The sequence below is a fragment of the Oenanthe melanoleuca genome, chromosome 2 (genome assembly GCF_029582105.1).
Source record: "Oenanthe melanoleuca isolate GR-GAL-2019-014 chromosome 2, OMel1.0, whole genome shotgun sequence".
NCBI lineage: Eukaryota > Metazoa > Chordata > Aves > Passeriformes > Muscicapidae > Oenanthe > Oenanthe melanoleuca.
The window spans coordinates 120,209,609-120,234,316 of NC_079335.1; the positions used below are offsets into that span (position 1 = coordinate 120,209,609).

The 24,708-nt window shown below is 34.6% G+C and overlaps 1 protein-coding gene across 1 annotated transcript in view; it reads left to right on the forward strand.

Annotated features, from left to right (window-relative positions):
- CRPPA (CDP-L-ribitol pyrophosphorylase A) overlaps nucleotides 1-24,708 on the forward strand; it is a 108,201-nt gene that overhangs the window by 38,095 nt on the left and 45,398 nt on the right. The window contains exons 4-8 of the mRNA XM_056484348.1: nucleotides 849-953; nucleotides 8,263-8,308; nucleotides 16,742-16,839; nucleotides 20,802-20,891; nucleotides 21,635-21,727. Of these exons, the coding sequence (XP_056340323.1) occupies nucleotides 849-953; nucleotides 8,263-8,308; nucleotides 16,742-16,839; nucleotides 20,802-20,891; nucleotides 21,635-21,727 (432 nt within the window). The remainder of the gene's footprint in view (nucleotides 1-848; nucleotides 954-8,262; nucleotides 8,309-16,741; nucleotides 16,840-20,801; nucleotides 20,892-21,634; nucleotides 21,728-24,708) is intronic.

The following is a 24,708-nucleotide window of genomic DNA, read 5'->3' on the forward strand; positions in this document are numbered from 1 at the left end:
TAGTTAGGCTAATTCATCTTGAGGTAGTCCTGACTGATAAGCTCCCAGTTCCTACTTTTCTATCTATGAAGCCTAGAAGATTCTTCTTCCTACTCAGTTTTTCATTAATGAGGTTCTTGTAATCAGTGTCAATAGGAAGCCAAACTGCTTGGGAAAGGTGTGTCAAGAGAACATCTTTTCTAGATAACTAAAAGATAGATAAACCTTTGTTTGTTGTGTGGGGGTTTTTTGTTTGTTTATTTCATTTTTTTTTTTTCCTCTTTATCTGTAAGGATCATAGAGCAGCATGGGATTGCTATTTTCTGTGCAGATAACTGGAGAAAAAGATAGAGGGAATCACATAAGGAATACAGAGGTTCTTAGTTACTACTACCCCTTTTTTGATTCTGCCATAACCAAAACAGTATTTGAGGATCCATGTTTCTACATCTATTAAATTGTTCCCATACTCTAAAGATTTGTCACTGGAGGATCAGTGGTGTCTATTGGTGAGTCCTCTCTCAACTCCATCAAGAATTTTTTTATACATAGCATACGTGTATCTTCTCATTCATTTATTTAACAATGTAGAGGTTTAGCAAGAAACTTGCAGCACCTAACTGAATTCATCTGTGCTTCAAAAGTGTTTTATTTACTTCTGAAGGACTTTGTTGAATAGCCACAATTTGGCATAAGCTTCTTGGAACTATTTTATTTCTGATCCATGCTGAACCTATGTGCCTAATACAGATGTATTACTGTCAATAGGACTGTTGAGATATAAGGTTTAATTAATGAAAGAAAATGTGCTGTTGCTTAGAAGTATCTAAGACTAATTTAGGATATTTTTTCATTTTTAATTACTACAGTGTACAGACTATGACCTGGATTATGGAACTGAATGTTTGCATCTGGCTCTGAAATACTGCAAAACAAATGCCAAACTTGTAGAAGGAACAGCTGACCTCTGGAAGGTAAAGAAAATAATAATAACTAGTTCTATCTATATAATTTTAAATGAATAAAATTTGAATATTACTATAAAAATTTAGATGTGTTTTCAATTGTAATTTAGGCTTTTCTGTTTCATCTTTCAGAATTAGTTTTGTCTGAGCTCTTTTTAGAGCTCATTACTGTAGAGAGACTTGGGCAGGTCTTACTTGAAAGACAGCATTTTCCTCTAAATAGGAAAAACATATAGATATTTGAACAACCTGAGAATCTGTAAAACTATAAATCTGTAATCTCCAAAACTAATAATTTTCTTTTATGATATCAGCTTTCTCCTGCTATTTCTGTGTATTTTTGCCTATTTTCCTCTATTTTTCCTATGAGGACATCACTTTTCTTTCTGATGCCAAACACCTAGTTATCAACAATTTGATTTTTAGAGTAGTTAATTACATTCAGTAAGACTGTACTATTTAAGACTTCTTCAAATAATATTTTAAAATTTTTTAAACATCATTTACCTTGTCTGGTAATCTGATAGGTTCCTGAAGACTGACCAAACAGCTGTGTGTACAAGTGCCAAAGTAGTAGTCCCTTTTACTTCAAAGTATCACATATCATTATTTTGGATGGTGCCACATTATTTGTTTGTAGTAGCTGTTGTGTCAAGCAATTTTGAATTTTTTATATTTTATTTTATTTATATTATTTTATTTGTTACCACATTGAAGGATCGGGAAGCAGCTCAAATCACTGCACCTGTCTTTGAGAGTAAATTTCCTCCAATGAGAAGTTATTTCTAATAGTATAACCATAAATCTTACAAAGAAAGGCAATTTCCTGAATCTGCAGTGCAAGTTTCTTGTGCAATTTAACAGCGAAATTTATTTATGCATTGGTTGCTTACAGAACTTCTTTTGATATCTTGTTGGGGACATACAATCTTTCTGAAGCCGTATATGATCTGTTTTCCTATTTAGTCTTCTGAGGGACAGATTATGTCATGCATATTTACATAATTTTTTTGATGGCTTCATTGTCCACATTGCAAAGCATGGTATTTATATGAAAGGTAGCAAAATAAACCAGTAATGCTCTTTTAGCTGATTATAATGTTTGTCTGATTCTTTGCTGTCTGTTGATACTACTGATGTCCAGTAGATAAATGTAGATTAGAATGACAGAATAATTAAGTCTGAATGAAATAGATAGATGTCATCTAGTCCTACACCTTGCTGAAATTGGGATCAGGATAGTTATATTAAGTAGTGCAGGATCTTGTCCAGCTAGGTTTTGAATATCTCCAAGTTGGGAGATTTCACAGGCTCTCTGGAGAAGACAATTCTAATGAATATCACTTTGTATGGGGACTTTTTCCATGTTATTTCATCAACATTTACCTTACTGCCTCTTGCACAAGGAAAGGAAGAAAGGCCAACAGAAATCTCTGCAAGAAAAGTCCAATTTATTCTTCACTATGGCTATTAATTAACGCTTTCCCACCCTTCCATCTTCTGTAATTTGGGCTGAACAAGCCAAGTTCTCTCAGACATCTTAGCAGCCCTCTACTGGCTTCTGCCTGTTCCTCTTTGTGTTATACTAGGGAATGCAAAATTCAGACACTACTCTGGAATGTTCTCTGGAGGGCCAGATACAGGGGAATAATCCCTGTATTACCTGTAATGAGTACTACTTCCTTACTGAAGTAAGCCCTGTTGGATTCCTTTTCTCCACTGCTCCCCACTGCTGACTCATGCTCAGTTTGTCTATAAGATCCTTCTCTATAAAGTTGTTTTCTGTATTTCAGCATCAGCATGGATTGCTGCTGCCCAGGGTCCTTCTGTCCCAGATGCAGGATGCTGTATTTATATGTTTGTTACAGACTACAAAGTTTTTCTCAGCTCCCTTTTCCAGACTTTCAGAATCCTTCTAAATTACTGTGGCACCCTTGAGTATTCATTCATATTGAATGAATATTTGTTCATTTGTTGCCATCTACTAGTTTTCTGAGGGTATTTCCCCTTTCTCAGGTTGTCAATAAAGGTATTAGACAATATTGTCCCTAGTATGAGGCCCCAAGGAATAGCATTAGTAACCAGTTCTCAGTTTCATTTGGACTTGAACTTGTGCACATCTCTGTTCTAAAAGAGACTTGTCGAAGTGTCATTGTCCAACACTGTTTATGAAACAAAATCCTGATGCTGTTAACTTTACACCATGTGGGACCCATTGCAGTAGCAATGGACTTTAAAGAAGCCTATAAACATTTGGAAAATGATCATGTGAAAAGGGAAGGAAAGGAAAGTCCTCCCCCTATGGAGGAAAGAGCAGCAAGGACATTGTGTGATAAACTGACTGCAACCCCTATTATCCCATCCCCATGTGGCACTGGAGGGGAGGAGGTAGGGAAAACAGGGAGTAAAGTTGAGCCTGGGAAAAAGGGAGGGGTAGGGTGAAGAAGTTTTAATATCTGGTTTTATTTCTCATTATCCTAGTCTGATTTGATTGGTAATAAATTAAACTAAATTAAACTAATTTCCCTGAGTTAAGTCTGGTTTGTGTGATCTCTCCCTGCTGATATCTTGACCCATGAGTCTTTTGTTATATTTTCTCCCCTCTATTCACTTGAAGAGGGGAATGGCAGAGCAGTATTGGTGGGCACCTGGTATCCATCCAAAGTCAACCCAGCACAGTCTCAGTGTTGACAGTGTTGTGTAGAGTGTGACAGTAGCAAGAGCACCCCTTTATGTGCAGACACTGTGCTGCAGGAATTGTAGAGCAGTGAATATTTTACATACAATAAACACAAGGATTCTGGTGCCAGGTCATTAAAGTACCTTCTCACATCCTGTGCCTCTAATTTTGTAGCTAAAAGTCGTTGATGTCTTCTGTGGCTTGTAAAATCATTAGAAGTGAAAGGCATAAAAATGACAATGTCTGTGAAATATTACATTGTTTCTGCAGGAAACACTCATTTATAGAGCCTACAGAGCAATACAGCTTCTTCTTGAGTAGCACCTGGTGTTAGTCACTGTGTACCATGGTGTTTGGCAGGTGGCTTGGAGCAGTACCATGAAAGAAGAGAACAGTTGTGCTTTGTCTGCAGTTTCATGAAGTGCAGAAGACTGCCAGTTTTCTCAAGTAGTGCTTGCTTATAAAATAATTAGGAACTATTGCTGTTACTAATCAGCTCTCAGAAACACAAGTGTCTTTTCTTAGCTGTCATAATACTGTAATTTGTAATATATTGTTATTATTTTCTGCTAGGTTTTAAATGCTGATCTAAATGAAATTTCATATGCCAAGAACTGATGTTTTCTCAATGGCTCCAGTCTTATATTTTCAACACAAGGCAAAAAGATATTCTATCCAGATAAATGAGAACTGCAATGATCATTGTTCAGTTGAGGTTTCAGAGGATGCGTAACAGAAGGACTGCAGTCAATTAACAGCTTCTAAAGTTCAAGTATTAAAAGCCAGATTCATCCTATGTGGACCTTCAATCTTTAAAGAGCACATCAGATATTTGTAACAACTCAGTTTATGCATGAGGTCCACAACCTACATAACATTAAATGACTCAAAGCTGTGGGAAAATGCTGTGTGTTTATATATTATCTTTTGAATTAACACTTATTATTCTACCTGAGCACTTGTACATTATGAAATGTAACATTTCAAAGTCAGTGTTGGAACTAAAGCAGTAGAAAGATTGTTTGTTTTCTGGGAACAAATTACAAAATTAAAATAATTCTACTTAGTGAAAACAACCAAGTAATTCAAATTACTTCAATGTTATAAATATTTATAAGTTCTATTTTAGAGATAGTTATTATATAGCTATGTATAAGATATTTGGGATCAGGATGGCAAAAAAACCAGAAAGTTTCTAGCAACACCACATTTTCAGTTTCTCTGTGTTTCATACCTTGAAAGTAAAATGATCTTAAATATTCTGGGGCAATATTCTCTTGAAGTGTAAAATCAAGTAACAGAATGTATTTGTTGTACTCTAATATGTGTGTGTATGTACTGTGGATAAAAATTCAATGTAAGAACACTTCTTAAAAATTTTGACAGATTTACAGACAGTGTTGACAATGTGAAAAATCCTTACTATTTCTAAAAAGCAATAGATTATTTTCTAATCCTACAAAACTATCCCATACAAAGGAGATCTGTACAATGTCTAAGAGGGGAAAAACTTCATTAAACTGAAATGCAGTACATTTGTTTACTTGTGTGATCATGATTTTGTTTTATTTGTTGAGTAAAGAGTTGTATTTTTGCATTTAATATACATTTTTGTAAGTCTGAACCATTCATCAGACTATATCAGTTTGAAGAAGACTTTTAAACATCACATGGAAGTAGTTTTCGGGAATAACTTCTAAAATATCTTCGTAGGCAGTGAAAACTTGTATTCTGACAATTAACAAAAAAAGGCACACAGGAAAACAACCTTGTCTGATTATTTTCAAGGCTTTATTAAACAAGTACAATGTATTATTTATTATACAGAAAAGTAAAGATGTTTAATAAGTTCTGCCTTTGCTATAAGCAGGTCATGTTTTCATGTTCTGTAACTGTGAGGTATTTGTATTGAGTTTTAATATTTGGCCTAGTGATACTGTGGATGGCAGCAATAACTTTCTGAAAATCTTGGACCACTGGATGTTCAAGAGGACAAAATGAAAAATAATATTATCACAGGAAAAATGAGAATTTGAATAATTTGGAGCCTATGAGTTTGTTATCGATCAGCAAAATGAAAGAGTGCGCTGGTACAGGCAATCTTGATCGATAAAGAGTCATGGGATTAAAGTAATTAATGTTAACCAACATGGAATTTACTTATTTTGTGAAATTGGCTTCAAGACTCTATTACAAGCCTATAATCTTGGCTGATAAAGATGGTAGTGCTGTTGCAACATACAACTGGCAGAAGTTTGACTTGTTACTACATGACATCTTAATTAAAAATAGGATGACTGTAATTATACTAGTTCTTATTAAATAGATGAAAAATTAGATAATTGATATATTTCAAAAGATAATTCTCATCATGTCTCACCAGTTTCTGCAGAAACTGTTATTGTCTCTAAAGTATTTAACAGTTGTCTGATAAAGTTTGCCAACAAAGATTTAAGGATTTGTAAATAAAAATATAATTGATCAGAAGTAACCTATTTAATAAGGATTACTTAGCAAACATTTTCAACAAAGACTATGCTTTTCATTGCAGCCAAATATAAATAACAGATTTTAGAAACAAATGAAGTATATTCTAGTATATTTAGTAGATTGTTCTTGGAAGGCAGTGACTTTGAATGTGGTGTAGGCGCCACAGAGGGTAAGAAGTTTCCACCTTGTGTGGGCAAAATACCATATGTCAGCCATGGCTAGAGAAACAGGAACATGAAATTAGAAAAGAGATGTAGTATTACAAGTGCATCTGGAATGCTATGGAAAAATCTGGGTTCAACGTCTGTGGAACTGTTATAAATAGGGACCATTCAGGGAACTGAGTTTAGCATCTTAGTCAAATTGAAAGAGGTGAAGAGAAATTCTCCCTCCTTGACTGGTAAGGGGTCACAGATGGTATCTGGAAGAGTTTTTCTGTGAACTCTGCAATTTTCACGAAACTTATAGGAGCTTGTATCTAAAATGTAGGATCAAAGATTATGAAAGGAATGAAGCATTTAATAGGGTCTTCAATGATTTATTTCTCTAGAAACAAAAGCATTTATTGATGTCTGTTTCAGAACTTCAGAAGAGATTTTTTAAAGGTTTGTTCTTAACTTTATTCTCCTGTGCTGTTTTCTTGAAGACTACACCTACCATTTTTTTAATCAGACTGTTTAAAAGGTTTTTAAAAAACTTTTGCACCACAAAGAGACTGTAAATGTTAGAGTAGGAGACCATTTCTAACAGGCTTCAGTCTTGTTTCTTGAAAAGTTTTGAGATTATAATCTGTTACACTTTACTGAAAGTTCAGTATAGCGGCCCTCTAGAATCTGGTGAATAGAAAGAAACTTAGCAGCAAAATCAGTCACTCAATTGGTCACTCTATCCTTAAATGTAAGTTCAAGACATTGATTCTTCCCAACAGTAAGTAAAAATGTAAATGTCTGTATGTAAAGTCAAACTCCTAAGATTAAGCAGGACAGATTCATTCTCTGGCTGCTCCTCCTGCAGGACAAATTGTAGGGAAGTTAGTTTAAAAAGAATACAATGCATTGGGGAAATCATGAGATGTTATTCATCTGTGTCTGATGGAGACATAATACAGAGTTTAACTTATGAGATTTAAATGAAAGTGGTTACAAGAATCCTTACGTTAAAATCAGATGATCACTTGGAAACTAAGATGCTGATACTGTTAGTGGTGTCCTGCTGTAAGATTTACCTTGCAGCACTAAAGCTTTTGGAATTCTGTTCAGTTCATTTCAAAAGAAAGAAAAAATTTATTCAGACTCTGGAGAAAAAAAAATCAGAAAGTCTAGAAAAATTTTATTTATCATAAAATGAATTTGCAGTGAAAACAAATACAAATATTTAAGATTCATGGCAGTTCAAGTCATTGCTTGTCATTGTGAAGACATTGCTAGCGAAGACTGTTAATGTCTTGGGTAGATGCTGACTTTAATTTTCTGTTACTTTATTTGCAAAGCCTATTATTGCCACTGTCAGCCACTATGAGCGTACAAAGACAGATATGAAGGGTGTTTTTTGCAAGTACCAAGTAAATATTCAGCATCTTATTGTTCATCTAACGTAATCTGATTAATGTCTTCAAGAGGAATTTGATGTTTATTAATTCTCTGAAAGCTCACGCAGTCTACTTGTAGTCTCACTGACTCCCCCTGGTTAATTGGACTCTCATTAGCAGTAATAGTCTTTCACTACTGAAAAATTGCACCTATATTAGTTAAAGCAATAACAAGGTTTCTCCCTTGCTGTCATTTTTATGATCTCAAGTCATGATAAAATTTAATCTATTTGCAATAAAATTGGAGTAGAGTGGATATGTAAAAAAATAGATGCATTATCATGTTTTCATGATTTTTCAAAGGATTGAAATGCTTTTAGGTTTCAAATGAGTTCTAAGCAGATCTAAGTGTTTGGAAAAGGGATTTTTGCAAGTCTCCAGTAGTTTCTGCAACCTCTGTTCTCATAAATTGCCAGAAATATTTTACCAAAATTAAGAAATTGACAATATCACTTGTTTATGGTGTTTAAAATGTAAAGAATTGCCTTCAGGGCATTGTTTTATTGGTTTTACATTCCTTCCTGCTGTGTTAAATCTAATGAGGCTTGTCTGTCCTTTAGGTGACCTACAAGCGGGATCTGTATGCAGCTGAATCAATCATTAAGGGTATGTGTTTGTCCTTGTGACTGTCAGTTTGCATATTCCTGATTCTAATTAAGAATTTGTGTGTGATAGTTTGAAATGTCCTTAAGAAAAGTTATATAATGGATAAAATGTGCTTAGGCAAATTGTTTTAGCTTGTTTACTGGAATATTTGTATTATGCATATTTATCTTTATTTACTTCTCTCAGAATACAGACCCTTATAAAAAGCTGTGTATATTACAGTCAAATAGAGATTAATTTTGGAGGGCCTTATAAGGAATAAACAGGGTTTTTTTCCTTTCATTTGCAGGTAGATTCTGAATATGTTCCATCTTTCTATTCTACGTAGTAGAGTGAAAATTAGATATTAACTCTTTAGGGCTCTTCACTGTTTTACATAAAGTCAGTTGTTGCCTAAATTGATATAGCAGTTATGAGATACTGAGGTATATCATTAATCTATGAATATTTTGTTGAACAGTTTGTTAACCTTTTTTTTTTTTTTTTCCTGATGGTAGCATTTTCATGCCAATTTAACATTAAGACTGCATTTACCTAGGTGGACTCACTCTAAAAACAATGTAGGAAGGAAGAATTCTCAAATACTCTGTAATGAAATGGTTGTTGTAAACTGATGGGCAGTGATTAAAGGGACTCTTGCCTGACTCCTTGTTGACAACTGAGGGATAAAACCCCAGAAAATGTTGAAGAGAAAGGAACTTCCCTTTGGATTAAAAATTCCTTTCCAGAGAAAAGAATGCAAGAAAATCAGAGCAAAACCTCTGTGATCTTGGTGGACAGTGAGTGACTGGCTAGTTGTTCACTCTCGTTATTACAGTGGGCAAATATTTCATATTAAATGCATTGTTAAAACTACTTAAATTATTTTTTTAGGCACAAATCAAAAGTATAGAACTGGGAAGCCTGGAAATTTCTGGTTCTGACAGGCAATGGGCTCACATCTTCATAGCTAGAAGCCTGGAATTTTTGAAAATCCTGCTTTTTATAGGATTCTTAGAAGTTCCACACTCCTAGCTTTCAAGGTTAGGAATTCCAAACATTTTGAAGGAAAGAGGGTGGGAGGGTGGTTGTGCTGCCATTAAGAAGGTCCTTGGCAGGGTGGAGAAGTGGGTGAACAGCAGTCTCATGAGGTTCAGCAAGGGGAAATGCAACTCCTGCCCTTGGGAAGCACCATTACAGGTTGGAGACTGACCAGCTGGAAGGCAGCTCTGCAGAAAAGGCCCTGGGAGGTCTTGGTGGACAAGAAATTTAACAGAAACTGTCAAGGCACCCCTAAATTGAACAGGGGCTGGCAACATGCCCTTATGGCAAAGAAGGCCAACAGCTCCCTGGGCTACAGTAGGCAGAGCATTTACCAGCAGGCTGAGGAGGATGATTCTTCCTCTATGTTCAGCACTGGTGAGCTCACATCTGGAGTTTTGGGTCCAATTCTGGGTTTCCACATCTGGGGAGAAATGGTTGTTGAAGAGAAACATGCAAAGAACCATGGCAATGATTAAGTAGTGGAACATCTGTCAAATGAGGATATGCTGTGAGATGCTTCTCCAGATATGTGTCTGGAGAAGAGAGGGCTCACAGAGATCTTAGCAGTGTGTATAAATGCCAGATGGGGCACAGTGAAGAAGATGGAGATGGAGCCAGTGGTCAAAAAATTGCAAATTTGGAATGAAACTAACGTTCATCCAAATGAATTTCCATGCTTCTGTGTATACAAGGGCTTCAATAATCTCATAGATCTTTAAAGGAGATTAGTTGATATATTAGTTTATATGACCACCTTCATGGTGGTCAATCAGGCTCAACCAGGCTGATTCCTTTCCTTATCTGATATCCCTTTGCTGTGGCAGCATGCAATATATATGCTTCAGTAAGTGCAGTAGTCTTATTATGATGGTCTCTATGAAAATCTGTACTTTAAGATTGTTGAAGTTTAGATTTACTTCTTGCTGCATTGCTTGTGTTCAGGAAGCAGAAGCCGTATATGTTCTTTGCTTGTTATGCAAGCAGTGTAATGAATCCTTCGTAGCAAATTAGAACACTGGATAACAGAGCTATCTTACATAATTAATTATCTTTAATGGGGTTTTGAATTGGCACTGTTAGTTCTCCAAGACAGCAGTTTCAAATCTATGCCTTATCTATTTTGTGCCTTTAAAAGGCTTAAAATCTCAGACTTTCAGGTGGCTATAGCATGAATTATTTTGGTAGTGGGCAGTTGAACCATGTAAATTAATATTGGTGAGATGATTTACTACAGTTCCTTCCACACTTAAAGTGTATTTAAGAGGAGAATATATTTTTGTCCTTTGGAGCATCATCCTGATGTACCCCTGTATGGCATCATTTTACAGAAGAAATCTTGTTATATTCTGCTGTGTTGTGCTGCACCTATGAGAAACCTTCAAGGACAGGTCATGAAATGAGAATGGCATGCTCAGTTAGTCCTTTCCTGCAAGCTGGGTAATTGACTATATCACAGTGTCTGCTTTTCTTGAGAGTTCAGAACCAACTATGTGGTGCTATATTGTAGAACCACAGAATCATAGAATGGCCTGGATTGGAAAGGACCTTAATGAACATCTAGTTCCAAGCCCATGGCCATCAGCAGGGGCATCTTTCACTAGGCTGGGTTGCTCAGAGTCCCATTCCACCTGGCCCTGAACACTTCCAGGGATGGGGCATCCTCAACTTCTCTGGGCAACCTGTTCCAGTGCCTCACCACCCTCACAGTAAAGAATTTCCTCCTAATATCTCATCTGAATCTAATCTACTCTCAGTTTGAAGCCATTTCCACTTGCCCTATCTCTACATGCTCCTGTAAGTGAGGCGCTCCTGCTTATCACTTTTTGTGTCATGTAGGGTGCCTGAGGGGGAAGTCCTACATGTCAAGTTGAGTTGCAAGATGCCAGCTCTCTAAATGCCATTTTCATGCTGTAAGGGTTCTCTGGAGATGTCCCAGAAGCTGAATGCATGGACTAGGAGGGTGCTGGGTACTAAGGGCTCTGGCCTCACACTGCACCCCACTGCTGTTTCAGTCTTCATGGCTGATTTGCTTATTATTGTTACCCAATTTACTGTGCTGGATGCACATTTTATCTCTGGATAAATTCAGTAGTGATGAAGAACTTTTGAGTGTACACATTTAATTTTGTGACTACAATTCCAAATTTTATGTCATCTGCAGTTTGTATTTATTAAGGATCAAAACTTTTGGTTTTCTTCAGGAATTCAAGAAGTTTCAGTTTGTTAAACTTGACTCAGGTGGAAGTAAGAAAAACATGCATCCCTTCATGCATGTGTTTTACCTTAGATATTTATATGCATGAATATCATTCAAGGCAACACAAAGAAACATTTCACTGATGTAAATAGACTAATGAATTCTTTTTCTTTTGAGACTATTTCCTTAAGGCATTTATTTTTAATTTCTTAACTTCCTCAATTCTTTTTTATAACTTTTATAAAAAGCAAATTTAATGCTTTTCTTAGTTAAGCAGGTACAAACTTGTAGAGTATGCAGACAAGGTGGCACACGCCTATTTTTAATAGTCTTGAAGTAAGAAAACATTGTCTTACAATAGGGGTGACTCATCTAGAAATGTAGTTAAGATCAAGCTAATACAAAACATCCTAAAAAAATTCCATTAGGATTACTGCCCTCAAGGTAGATAACTTTGAACTCTAGTTCCAACATGTAACTTTAAATGGTGCTTCTCAGAAGAAGTTTGTAACTTACAGTTTGACTCTCTGGCCTCCTCCTCCTTCTTGTTTTTCTTTTCTCAAGGGCCTTACTTTATAAATTACTTTTTCACAAGAGCATGCATTTGCAGGTTGGATAATTTGCCCTCACATTTGGCTAAAGAAGTATCTGTTGATGTAGATAAAATGATGATTTTTGCAAGTGCTGAAAAAAATATTGTCATGCCTTCAAACTGTTTATGACTGTTGGGAGCTACATATTATGACTTGTGCTCTGTGAAGAAACCATGTGACTTTTTATAAAAATAGAAATTGAGATAAGCCTTGTTTAGCAAAGGACAGAGATATTATGTGAGGTAGGTTGCATTTTTGTGGGCATGCTCTTGAAATAATGGCTGTTCTCTGCTCTGAGCCAAAGAAATAAACTGGCATGTGGGGAATACTCCTTGGATAGCTACTGTTAGGTGAAAACAACCCTCATTTCTTGCCTTCTACCACAAAATGTTGCTTTCTTTCCTGTATACTAATATTGGTAGGATCAGTGTTAAGTTTGATTTTTAGTTTTTGTGTCTACAGAGACATGGGGAATGGGTAAACAACAAAAAGAATTGTTTGATGTTTTTGGTTAACTATATTATTCAAATTACAATTTCAACAGTTTAATTTTTTTTTTTTTTTATGTTTACAGTAGTAGCATCTCATAACAAAGATGTTTCTAAAGATGCCAGAGGAAACCATACTGAATTTCTAGACCAGTCAAGCCATCGTTATGTAGAAAGTTGCAAATGGATTTCTGATAAATTAATTTACTACTTGGAATTCACTGCAAACTTCAAAAGCATTTTGATGATTAAGATGTGCTTCTAAAATAATTGGAATTGTAATAGCAGACTTAGAATAGTGTGGCATACTTGTTTCCAAAAACAAGTGTATGTACAAACACATATGCAATTAAGAGAAAAAAATTTATGTCTGTAGGCTAAAACCTATTTGCCATTCAGATGCTTTTTTTTTCTTACGGTATTAATTCTCTAGGATATGATATTTATTATCTTTATTCAAATAAAATACTATTTTAATTGCTGCTTGTTTGTGGCATGCTCTTCAAGGTAAACTTCTAAGTCTTCCATTACAGTACACTTAATACATCATCTAACTATGGCAGTTTCATAAACAGGCGTGCATTTTAATTTATAATTAGGTATGATCCTAGGATAAAGACTGTGGCAAGTGTTGCTGAATAATAATGTCATCTAAATCTTTCAGGATATCAAAGAAGGGTGTGGAAAAATTGAAAATTATGTTTTCTGATGTAGAAAAAATAGATTTAATGGACTAATTCTGAAATCTTGTATCAAATTTAGCTTTAATGAAGAAAACTCCTGATAGGGAAATTTAATGTTCAAATTTGACAGTGTAAAGATAGGGAAATTTAATGTTTAAATTTGACAGTGTAAAGTTTTAACTATTTTTTATTTAATGCAAAAAATATGCTCTGAGTGTATGTTAAAAGTTTTAAAAGGGATCAAATATAATGCATGTGAATAGGGAATACTACTCCATTATCAGGTACAGCTGGAATGAAGCTGGCAGTCAATGGGTGATGTGTGTTGGGGAGAGGAAATTTCCAAGGAAATAATAAGTTTAAATAAGTAAAGGAAGAGGAGGCCAAAGTAAGGTAGAGTCTGATATGTAATATGATAGTGAGAGAACAATTTTAAAAAGCATTGAGCAGATGAAAAGAAAATTATGGCAGCAAGTAGTTAAGTAGAACTGTGGTTCATTGTGGGAGAAGAGGAGGAAACACGAAAACCCAACCAAGGGAAGTTCCAACTCGATAAAAGTTTCACCCAAGTTTCAAAGTTTCAAAGCAGTGAACAGGTTGCCTGGAGAGATTGGAGTATGCCAGAGCAGTAAGGGACTGAGTGACCAGGCCTGACCTCATGGGTGATCCTGCTTTGAGGAAGAGTTTGAACAAAAGACCTGCTGAGGTCCCTTCCAACCTCAATTATCCATTGGTCCAATGGAAAACAAAATGTTTTTAGCTGAGTGTTAAAATTCTTTGTGACGTGGCCATGTTGTGGCTTTCCAGAATGACTGTTTCATTCACCCGAATAGAATTCTGAAAACCAGGAATGAAATGCTGCAGAGAGTCAGTTTTACTGGCAGGCAGCAGAACTGATGGAATCTGTGGAGTTACAAGCCAGCACTCCACTGTGCTCACTTGGGTTCAGCATGACTGTGGTGGGTGACAGAACTCCATCATCTTAGCAGTTTTGGGAACGAAGGCTCCACTCAATCTTCCTTCCCACAATGCAGCAAGGATGCAGTCTAAATTTACACATGGATTTGGCCACTTGAAATTGTTTGGATTTAAATGGAAGTTGAGTTTCAAACTTCAACTAGAACAGAATCATTGCTTTACTATGGTGATTTTATAAATTATTATTTACCAGACTTCCTTTACTCTTTTCCTTGATGATTTAAAAGCATGGAGCATATTTTCAATGTGTGTATTATCATTACTTTAAGGGTCTTCTACTTTAGTAACATACTTTTCCCTTACAACATTATGTTTCTTCTCTGGATAAAAAATAGAGTTTTCCACACTTCATTGCTTTTTCTCTCTCCTTTATTAAACTCAGCCTGCAAATCTTAGTTGCTTTTTTGTATTTGTCTCTCCTTTCTCATTTATATTACAGGAAATTAGAGATCTAAGAGGGCTGGAGAGAGTAGTGAGATGGGTTTTTATAGCTGCAGCCTTTGAGCAGTCTTTTGTGAGAATACTTCTGACGCTGTTGATTACAGACTTCTTTTTAAAAAGAACTGTTTGAGCCTAAGTTATGGTGCCTTTTTGGATTCCACAGCCTTCTTCCACATGTGAATTTTTGTAATAGCTCCAATCTGACCTTCTTCATTAAATTACTTAGTTCAATAGAGTCTGAGTTCTTGAAATCTGATATGCTAGTCTGGTTTATTATGTATATCTATCTTGTATCTGCACTTTGTGTACAGTACTAAATTCAAGTGGCTCTTGCTCTGATTTCAATCTACCCATTAGTTTCTTTCTGCTGATAAGAAATTAATTCAATATGGTTTTCCATTTTTCAGACTGTAAAGTTATTCTCTGTTTAGTAGAAGCCAACTGTGATGCATGTTCAGTATACTTTTTTACCCAGTGAATCTATGGGAAGATAATTTCTCCCACAGTTGTGGTATCCTCTGATTTCCAGTCCTGTGAGAACTGGCCATGCATTTTTTTAATTCTCGTTTCCATCTGGTTGTGATGGTTTATAAGCAGATGTTTATTGTTCTCTCCCTTTCTTCCTCCCTCCCATTCTTGCTAACTTAATACAAAGTCAGTTGCCACCACTTTTTTTGTTGCCATGTTATAAATATTGGAGATAATAAATATCCATGATTCAAAAAATCATTCTAATTATATTTTGGAATTCGCAGTGGTTAATTCACTTTTCCTGCTCACAGAAAATTGCTTAAAAATCACAAGTCACTTTCTAATAATGTTTATTCTACAGCAGCTGTAAAATTAATTTTCAGGTATTTTTGTTTATTTTTATAAAGAAGTCTGCGGGTTTACAATAGAAAGTTTCTGTACTACTGAAGTTGTGCATCTGATTGAACATACTGTGTGGGATGTAATTATAGAAATAACTTTCCACATGCAACAAATATATATTGTTTATATCCAGACTTGTTTGAAGATCAGTTTGCCCATATTTTTATAATTTTTCTTGTCTTTCACTCCTAATTTATTTTGTGGTGGTGTTTGGTATATTTCTGTCTCTGTAGTTTCATTGAAGTCTGCTTTAAAATTAATTAGACTTTACGTGTGTGAAATTTCCAGTTGCTTATGGGATGGCTACGCCAAAAACTTTGGAAATCTTGTGTTTTGTTCTGCGTGTTAATTCAGCATTTAAAGGATGAAGTCCTGAATTAGACTTGAGGGTTTCAGACTTGAATTTTGACTTATTGGCTTAAAGAAAGGAAAATATTCATTGAATCTAAAACCGGAACTCAATAACCAGAGAAATTACTAATTTTCTGAGATACTGGCTTTGTGGAACAGATCAATAACTTGAACTGTTGTTCTGGATAGCAACAACATACTGTACTTTGCCCCATCAGTAAAGGATCTAGGAAGTTGCCCAGGCTCAGATCTTTGTCACTTCTTTGCTATTGAGGTGAACAGTTACATCTGCTCTCTCCTTAGACGGTATCATAAATAAATTTTTTTGGCAATTTTTTTAGTATATGTTTTTGGGAATAGGATTTATGTTATCTCCTATTTTTTGGGATTTTTTTTGTTTTTTCTTTTTTTCCCCCTTTATTTACTCAATATTACTGACACCGTGTTTAGTTATCTCTTGAAGTGATAAGAGGGATAAAATTTTTAAAAATTTTCTTGATTGTCATCTAGTGTCAATGTGGACCTGAACAAATATCTTTTTATAGATATAAGTGGGCTTTAGGGACAGGCCTTATGAAATGATTTCATGTTGTACAAAATCATTTAAAATATAATTTGAATTTTGAGACATCTATTATAATAAATTGCATACTTACATTAGTTGTACCTTGTAGCCTTTGAATTTACAGCTGTTGAAAATGTTCTGTGAAGAAACAATATGTGGATTGAAGGTACTGTTTAGCAGATTAGTAATTTGGATTAATTTATTTTTGCATGAAATACTAAGGTTTTTTTATTAATCACAGACAACCTATCACAACAAGTTTGTGTTATCACCAATGTGAAGGAAACTCTTGCACAAGTAGGTTTTCTCCTTCCCGAATCTCTGAAAAGCCAAATAAAAGTAAGTACAACTCTTTACTCTCAACCGATTAATTTAATGTTTCTGGTCGACTCTGCTCCTAAGAAATGGTCTAAATGATGTGAAAACAGAAACTGAGACTTCGTGTGTCACTGTAGTATTTATTACAAGGGATTAAGACCAGGTGTGGAAGTTACCAAGAAGGAAGCATCTTCAGCCCAGTTGCGCTGTAGAGGGGGATCTTACAGATCCACTTAAAATGTCCATATTAGATTAGAGGAGAAATTGAAGCCAGACAACAGAGAGGCAATTTTCTTCAGATTTTATGAATTCAGTAAGCCCAAATTATTACAAATATGTTACAGAGGAAATGCTTTTGTTACTTTGAAGTCTGACTTGGAGTTTGAACCAATTAAATAGTATTGTTTTCCTGAAGAGCTGTGAATGCAAAATCAAATTAATCAGCCTTTTTGTAGAGGGATAGGGGTACATTTCCCTCAGTGAATGCTCATAAGAGCCTCTGCCTTAGGATATTGATGGAATGTTCTACTGGCATTTAACTATCTTTTCCTTTTTCATTATTCTTTCTAATAGAGCTATCGTATTTCCGTTTTCTCAAAGGTGATTAACATTTGGTAATTGCTTAAATTTAGACTGGTGTTGGGGTGATTCTTAATTATATCTTATGTGATGATATCACAAGTTCCTGTTACCCAGGGAAACAGACAGGGAATAACTGTTCAAAAATACAGGTATTCTAATTTGCATAATGTTACTTCTGCAATGGTTCTATTAATGTCTATCAATCTTCTGCATGGTGTGTTAATTATTAGAAAGATATGTTTCTGTACCAACCTGTATTGCTGTTTTATATATGGAAATGTCATTTGACATTGCACTTAAAGTTTTTATTTGGAAAGAATTGTATTTAGCATGGAATCATGCTTTATGTCTATTAAATGTCTACATCTAAAAGTAAAAAAAAAAAATTAGCAGAGTTGAATAAAATCTTTTCTTGCCTGAATAGCTCTAGTATGATGGGGCAGAAGTATATGTCCATTTCACTGACACCAGATGCATTGCTGTTTCTCTTTTTCATCCCTGTGGAAACTATTCTGCTATTAGTAGGAAGACATCACTCATCCATATACTTAAAAAAAAAAAAAATCTCTGAGTTAATTCTTAAGTTTACCAATATACAGAATTTCTAACCTTAGAAAGAATTTATGCACGAGCTTATTTGTTCTCAAATGAAGCACAGTGCCTTGTGTGAGAGAGAAGTGATTTTGTAAAATAATTGTTTTAAGCGATGTAAATGTACTGCACTGAAAGCTGGCTCTTTTCAAAGGGATGATTGGAAGATAATTGATCTAAATAAGAGACCAAATGGGGATCATTGAGTAGACTACATATTATCAGGGAGCAGTACTTTTACATTTTAGATACTTTTGACATTCCAGTTCTCAGTAGCAGCCATATTTATTTGTGGAGTGTTTGTTAACTTCTACATATATCCTTAAGAATTAAAAAGAAATTTTCTTAGAAGGGTTTCTGAGAGAGGCTCTAATAACATGGTAATATCAATAACAGAGGGCAAAAAGACCTACAAATTGAACTAATAAGATAAAGGAAATGAAAAGAAAATACTTTCTAAAAATTTTTAAAGACTACAGCTGTTCCTTGTGAAGTACTTTAACAGTACTCTGTACAGTGTTACATTAAACAGTATGACTAATGAATGAATGTTTTGTTAGAGATATCATACTGTGGAAGACACAACTAGAATTTTTCCTTGAATTTTTTATTTAGCCCTTTCTTTTGAAGCAAAAAAAACCAAAATGGGAGCTGAAGATGTTTTCTTCTGGGACTGGAAATCAAGTACTCTTTAGTGTACATTAGTGCTGCTGTACATGAAATGGAATCAACTGGGTGAAATTGTGTATCGCTTTTGTGACTGGATAATTATCCAAAAGTAGGATATAAAAATATTTGGTGGTTTTCAAATAGAAAAAGAATTAGCATTTCACTAGCAGAAATTCACCAATTTCTTAATGATTGTGTTGTTCATCTACTGCATTGGTGTTAATTGTGATTTTTAATTCTGATATAATTTAAATAAATAAATTAAATTTGCAGGTTCCAAATGTCCTGGTATTAGTTTTTGATTTTATGGAAGTGGATGTTGAATTAACTTGAAAATTCAATAAAGGGCATCTGATAACTGAAAAAACATTAAAAAATATCAGTTATTACAAGGACAGAAATAATTAAGCAAATCCATATACTCCTTTTTATTTAAACACTGAAACATTATGTGAGAATCACTTTTTACCAAGGTGGTGTTTTTAGGTAACTTTTGCTCTCTAATGTAGTTGATAACATTGATTAATAATAATTTTAATTTTAAAAAAGTACCATTGCATAGGATATTAAATATAGAATAAGAATTGATTTTAGTTAATTGATGATTTATTGAAACTTCAGTGTAGGCAGTTGTATTTACTTTTCCAACTGAAAAATTTCGATTTAATTTTTGCTGGATAATACGGTTATCAAAAAATACCAGTGTGTTACATACTAAAATTGTTGAAGGTCAATCAAAATTCCAATACACTAAAGGAATTTTGAAATGTTCAGTGACGCTTAAGCATCACATATTGTAATACCTCAAAGGAAAAAAATAAAAGTATGCCTTCTGCTTTGGATCATGTTCGTAGTACCTTCTGAAAAAACGCTGGCTTGCAGTAGGCTCATGTTCATTGAAGTATGTGCAAGGTTGTAAAGGTACCAGGGATTTCTGATTTTACATCTTCAGAGGTTCAAGCCAGGTGAGCCCTGGTGCATTGCATTGTCCAAGTATTTTTAAGTAATTCATACCTTCTGTGACTTTTTAAAAAATCTTAAAATATTAAATGTCATCTATTTGTGGCTATGCTATCAATTTTTGAGTCCAAAATGTTTCTAAAATCTTTAAAGCATAACTACCAAATTCTTTGTTTTAAACCACCTTCCTTTGCAAACAAGTTAGCTCCTGATTATTAAAAAAATAACAAATGCAGCTCTACATAACACTGCAAAACCTTTTTAAATGTTGTATCTGGTACTTTCGTTGGATTGTGGCATTTTAAGGGAGTGCAGCTGCATATTACTTCTGTTTCTTGCTATGATGCTTAATATGTGTTTTGGGAAGAAATAATGCTCAGTTTTGCTGTGAAAAAGTGGGATTTGTTGATTTAATGGTAGTAACACAAAGATTTTTTTCCTCCTGAATTTCAAGATTTTTTATTTGCTTCAAAGTGTTATCTTCTCTTAGGGAACAGATTCACCATGTGCTACCTGGTGTACTGTTTTACTTAAGGCAATCCCAAAGCTGATAATGTAGTAGAATCTACTTTTTATTTTTTTATTGACTGGGATACTTAGCTTGTGTTAAAGGTTGCAATTTAAGTATCTCTGTGCCTAAAAAATTATTTTAAAATATTTGTTGAGGAAATTATTTCAAGGAGAAACTCTAGATGAGTCTTGTACTCTTGTTCTGGACAGAATTCTGGAATATCAGTGCACCCAGTCTTTTATGATATTAATTTATTTTATTTTTAATTTAGAGGAGACAAAATGTATCTGAGTAATGTAATCTGAGTATTAATAGTAGAGGATTTCTCAGAATTAGAGGTCTAAAATCGTTAGATGGTTTTATGGACATGTTTTCATCTCTTGAAACAGTTGAACATCCTAAGCCGGGCAGCAGCACTCATGTCTGATGCTTACAGTGCTGTTTCTGGAGTGGCTACCCTGAGCAGTGTATATACTTCAACATATGTTGGGCTCTGTGCTTCACTGTTGAGTGCCCCAAAATTTTGAGTAATTTTCAGTTTTGTAGTGGAAATAATAATGGCCAGTTTTAAATCATTTGAATGAACAACCTCTGCCACAATGGTGGAAGCTTTAGCAGATAGTTACGTCTGAATTAGATTTTTTGACTTTTTTCTTTTTTGTCTAATCAGGTTGAAGCTATTTCAGTATCTCTAAGCAAAAATGATAGCCATCTACAAAACATCATTTCAGGAAAGTGCTACAATTTTGTTTGTGTAAATGTAAGTAGTGAGGATGCATGCTTTTTATTTTACACTTAAACTTACTAGTAATGGTAAATAATAATTAAATATTTGAGTAAAAGTTTGTTTGTTATTGTGTCCTCATGTACTGAGTCCATTCTGATTTTGGTGTTTCTGATGTGCACTAAACTAGACCTTTGAGATACTGGGCAGCTCGTTCTCCTCTTGTTCCACACTTCTGTAACAGTGTTGTTAACCAGCCACGAATTCTTGAACAAGAGGGATAAAATCTGAAGTAGTTTAAAATTTGTTTTCATAAGTGCTGTATTGAAGTGAATTATTTTAAGGAGAGGCCTGTAATACGTGAAGTCATCTAACTGTGCATTCATTTCTACAGTGGTCTAAATTGGTGTTTCCCATTCTGGACATGTGCATGCCACGTGATCTGTATTTGGGTCCATGTATGGGAACAGGCTGGTTTTAGATGAACCATATCTGAGACTAATTAACACCCTTAATATTTTTTTTAATATATATGCATATAAAAGTTATTAATATTATTAATCTCATTCTTTTTCAAACATCTATAACTTTACTAGACAATACCATAAAAGTACATTAAAAACAATCAGCTAATCAACCAAACTCCTTCAAAACTGAAAAAGTGAAGTATTTTCTTCTTTTTCGATAAATAACTGAAGTAGATCCGAATAGATCTTTAAATTACATTTTTATGAAATAATTGTTGCTTTCAGTAATTCTAAGCCTTTATTTTAATTTAGGAAAAAAGGTATGCCCTTCAAGAAACCCAGGAGCTAGTGGATATGTTGGAAAACTCAAATATTCCTCTCTTGTGTCCAGTTGTCCTTATTTTGGTAGGTAACTCCTGTAAGTTACCCTAGAAGACATCTCATTAATTATTTTAAATTAATATTTAATATCAATGTAAGTAATATTTAATATTAATATTTTTAAAGATAGACTAGGTTTAAACTGCTGCTAACTCAGAATAAAATTGTAAATTCAAACTGTGAATTGGTCTTTAAAGAAACTCATTTACACTTCAACAAATGTACTGCATCCTGTCAGGAAATAAACTGATACTAGCAAATGACAGTTTATTAGTCATATATATCTATGGAAGGATCATTGTGGCTGGCTGGTTGTACTGAACTGTTAACTCCTTCCTTGCTGTTGTGCTCTATCTCTGCTGGGGATGCTGCAAAGCACGTGCTGTGCTGGAATGTTCAGTTGAAACAGAATTAAGTGGCTTTCTTTTTTCCTATGCCTGTGTGATCCTGATGGCTGCACTGTTTTAAATATAATCCAGGGTGCCATTGGCCTTCTTGGCCACCTGGGCACGTGGTGGCTCATGCTCAGCCACTGTCAACCAACACCCCCAGGTCCTTTTCCACTGGGCACATTTCCAGCCACTCTGCCCCAGCCTGTGGTGCTGGGTATGGTTGTTTTGACCCAAGTTCAGGACTTGGCACTCTGCCCTCTCAAACCTTATACCCTTGGCCTCAGCCCATGTATCCAGCCTGTCCAGATCCTTCTGTAGAGCCTAATCTTTCATACCTATTATATCCTCACCTCTTGTATGCTGTTCTCTTGGACTGGCTGACTGTGATTCTGTGAACATCAATATTCAGCACTTTGTTTCTAGACCATCTTTTTCTCTTGACCCTGTTTCTGAGAACTTCAGAGTAAAACTTTATTTTACTGAATTTTCAAAGATAAATTACTTCTGTCTTTCATAATTAGAGCAATTACGTGTCTTCAATTCTGTTGGTCATTTACAAAGCCACTGGATGAGCAAAATGCTTTTTTCTGGGCTGAAAATGTTTTCATTAGTCCTTTATCAAGAATATAAAAAAACATTTCTATCTGTGTTGAATTTTGAGGGTGAAGATAAAGCTGGCATTGCTTATCAACTATTAATGCTAAGGTGTCAAAAGCACACTTATTTTGTGCCCAATTGATAGCACTTTCCAGTCCAGACTTTCAATTAAATGATTTTTTTAATGTGATGCTAGGAATGTGAAAACTTTGTTTGGTAGTGGTAGCTATAAACATTCTGGTCTTAGAATATCCTAAGAAATAGAAGTGCAAATAATTCTTACACAATCTCCCCATGAAGCTTGGGTTTTGCCCCTGAGATAGGGCAAAAAGTCTTGAAGTCATTATAGAACCCAGAACCATTTTTAATGAAAGTGTACTTGCTTGAGCAGCCTGAAGCATGCACAAATTATTTAGGTGGACTCCTTTCAAAATAGCCTTAGGAGAAAATAATACATTTAATCCTTTTACTATACTCCAGATTCATTGGTTTCTAGCAACTACTTGAAATTTCTAAGAACTAGACAGCAGAAGAAAATCTCATAACTAGATGGGAATAGTTGCTAATATTTAAAACACTGATAGATATACATTTGTTAAAATTATGTTGCCTAATTGCACTTGGGCATCTGGTGGAAGTACCACACTCTCTTTTAGAAATACGAGAAGGGAAGAAAAGGAGATCTGTTTTAAGTGACAAGGATTAGCTTAACAAATCATTATCTCATATTAATCGCTAAGGAAGTATTGAAGTACTTTAAACTTCTGATCTCTAAAACTCATTACAGATGGTATGGGGGACAGAAACTTTCTTTAGCAGTCTTTGAATTCAATGTTGGATGTCCTCTTCAGTAAGGCTCATGACTGGGATTTTCCTTAACTTTATTTTTTCCTATATATTTTTTTTTACTTATTACCTGAATGAATTGTTCATGAAAAATCCTGTAATACACTTTCTTTCAATGTAAAAGGACATATTAATATTTCTCAGACAAATGTGAATGAGAATTTTAAGGAATATGATGACATTTAAATGCATAGGTCTTAGGTACCAGCTGTAGGGGAAATATTATGTTTTTCTCTTCTCAAAAGTAAAATGCTTGAAAGAATAAATGGGAGAGCAGCTAACTGCTTCCATTCTAAATTCATAACTAGGACCAGTCTAATGTCATTTGATTTGGTTAATTGGAAAGTTCTTATCTATTCTTTGATTTCATGAAAAAGCAACTTTTTCATAATTATCTGATAGTTAAGAAAAAAAAAAGGATTTTTTCCCATCTAAGGGTCATCTTCTTTAGTTGTAAATATGACAGGTGTTATTATTGTGCCAGATTCTCTCTTTAACCAGTGCAGTAAGCATTGATCCAATAAAAAGATGAGCTTGCACTGGACACTATGACTTCTGTCCCTATTCCCACCTATCAGTTGCCACAGATTCAAAGTCTATCCTTTATCCTGGTGCCTGAATGGATTGTTTTTGTGGCATTTCTAAGCTGAAGCAACAATTGGATTACTGTATCTGGATGAAAGGATAGATTAATGTTACAGGAGAAATAGGCATCACAGAGATAAACTTCAGGCAATTATTTGGTTGCATCAAGCCAGTATCTTCTCCAATTATGCTGTAATCTGAGAAATTGTGTTCTTAAACTGACATTACTTTTTTGAGCATTACATTTTCATGTTTGTAAATGGTTGGATGAACGGATTTGGTTTTATGTTGTTTCTTTGCTTAGGGTTAGAAAGAAACTACAGTTCTGTAGTTGCAATTATTTGCATTTCAGTACCAAAGGTAGCTTGAGAAAGATCTCTTTTCAGAGCTGTCAAAGAGGTTAATGGTAAATAGGAGCTAGGTTAAGTTCTCTCAAAATAACAGGTTTTATAATTTCTTGTAAATAGCTGTAAATGAGTAGTACTTAGCCTTGTTTTGGGTGGAAAATAACAAAATAATTAGTGTGTGTGAAAATTAATCTCTGCTTGTGTAGTAGAAGACAATATCTTTTCTTCTGGTAAGTAT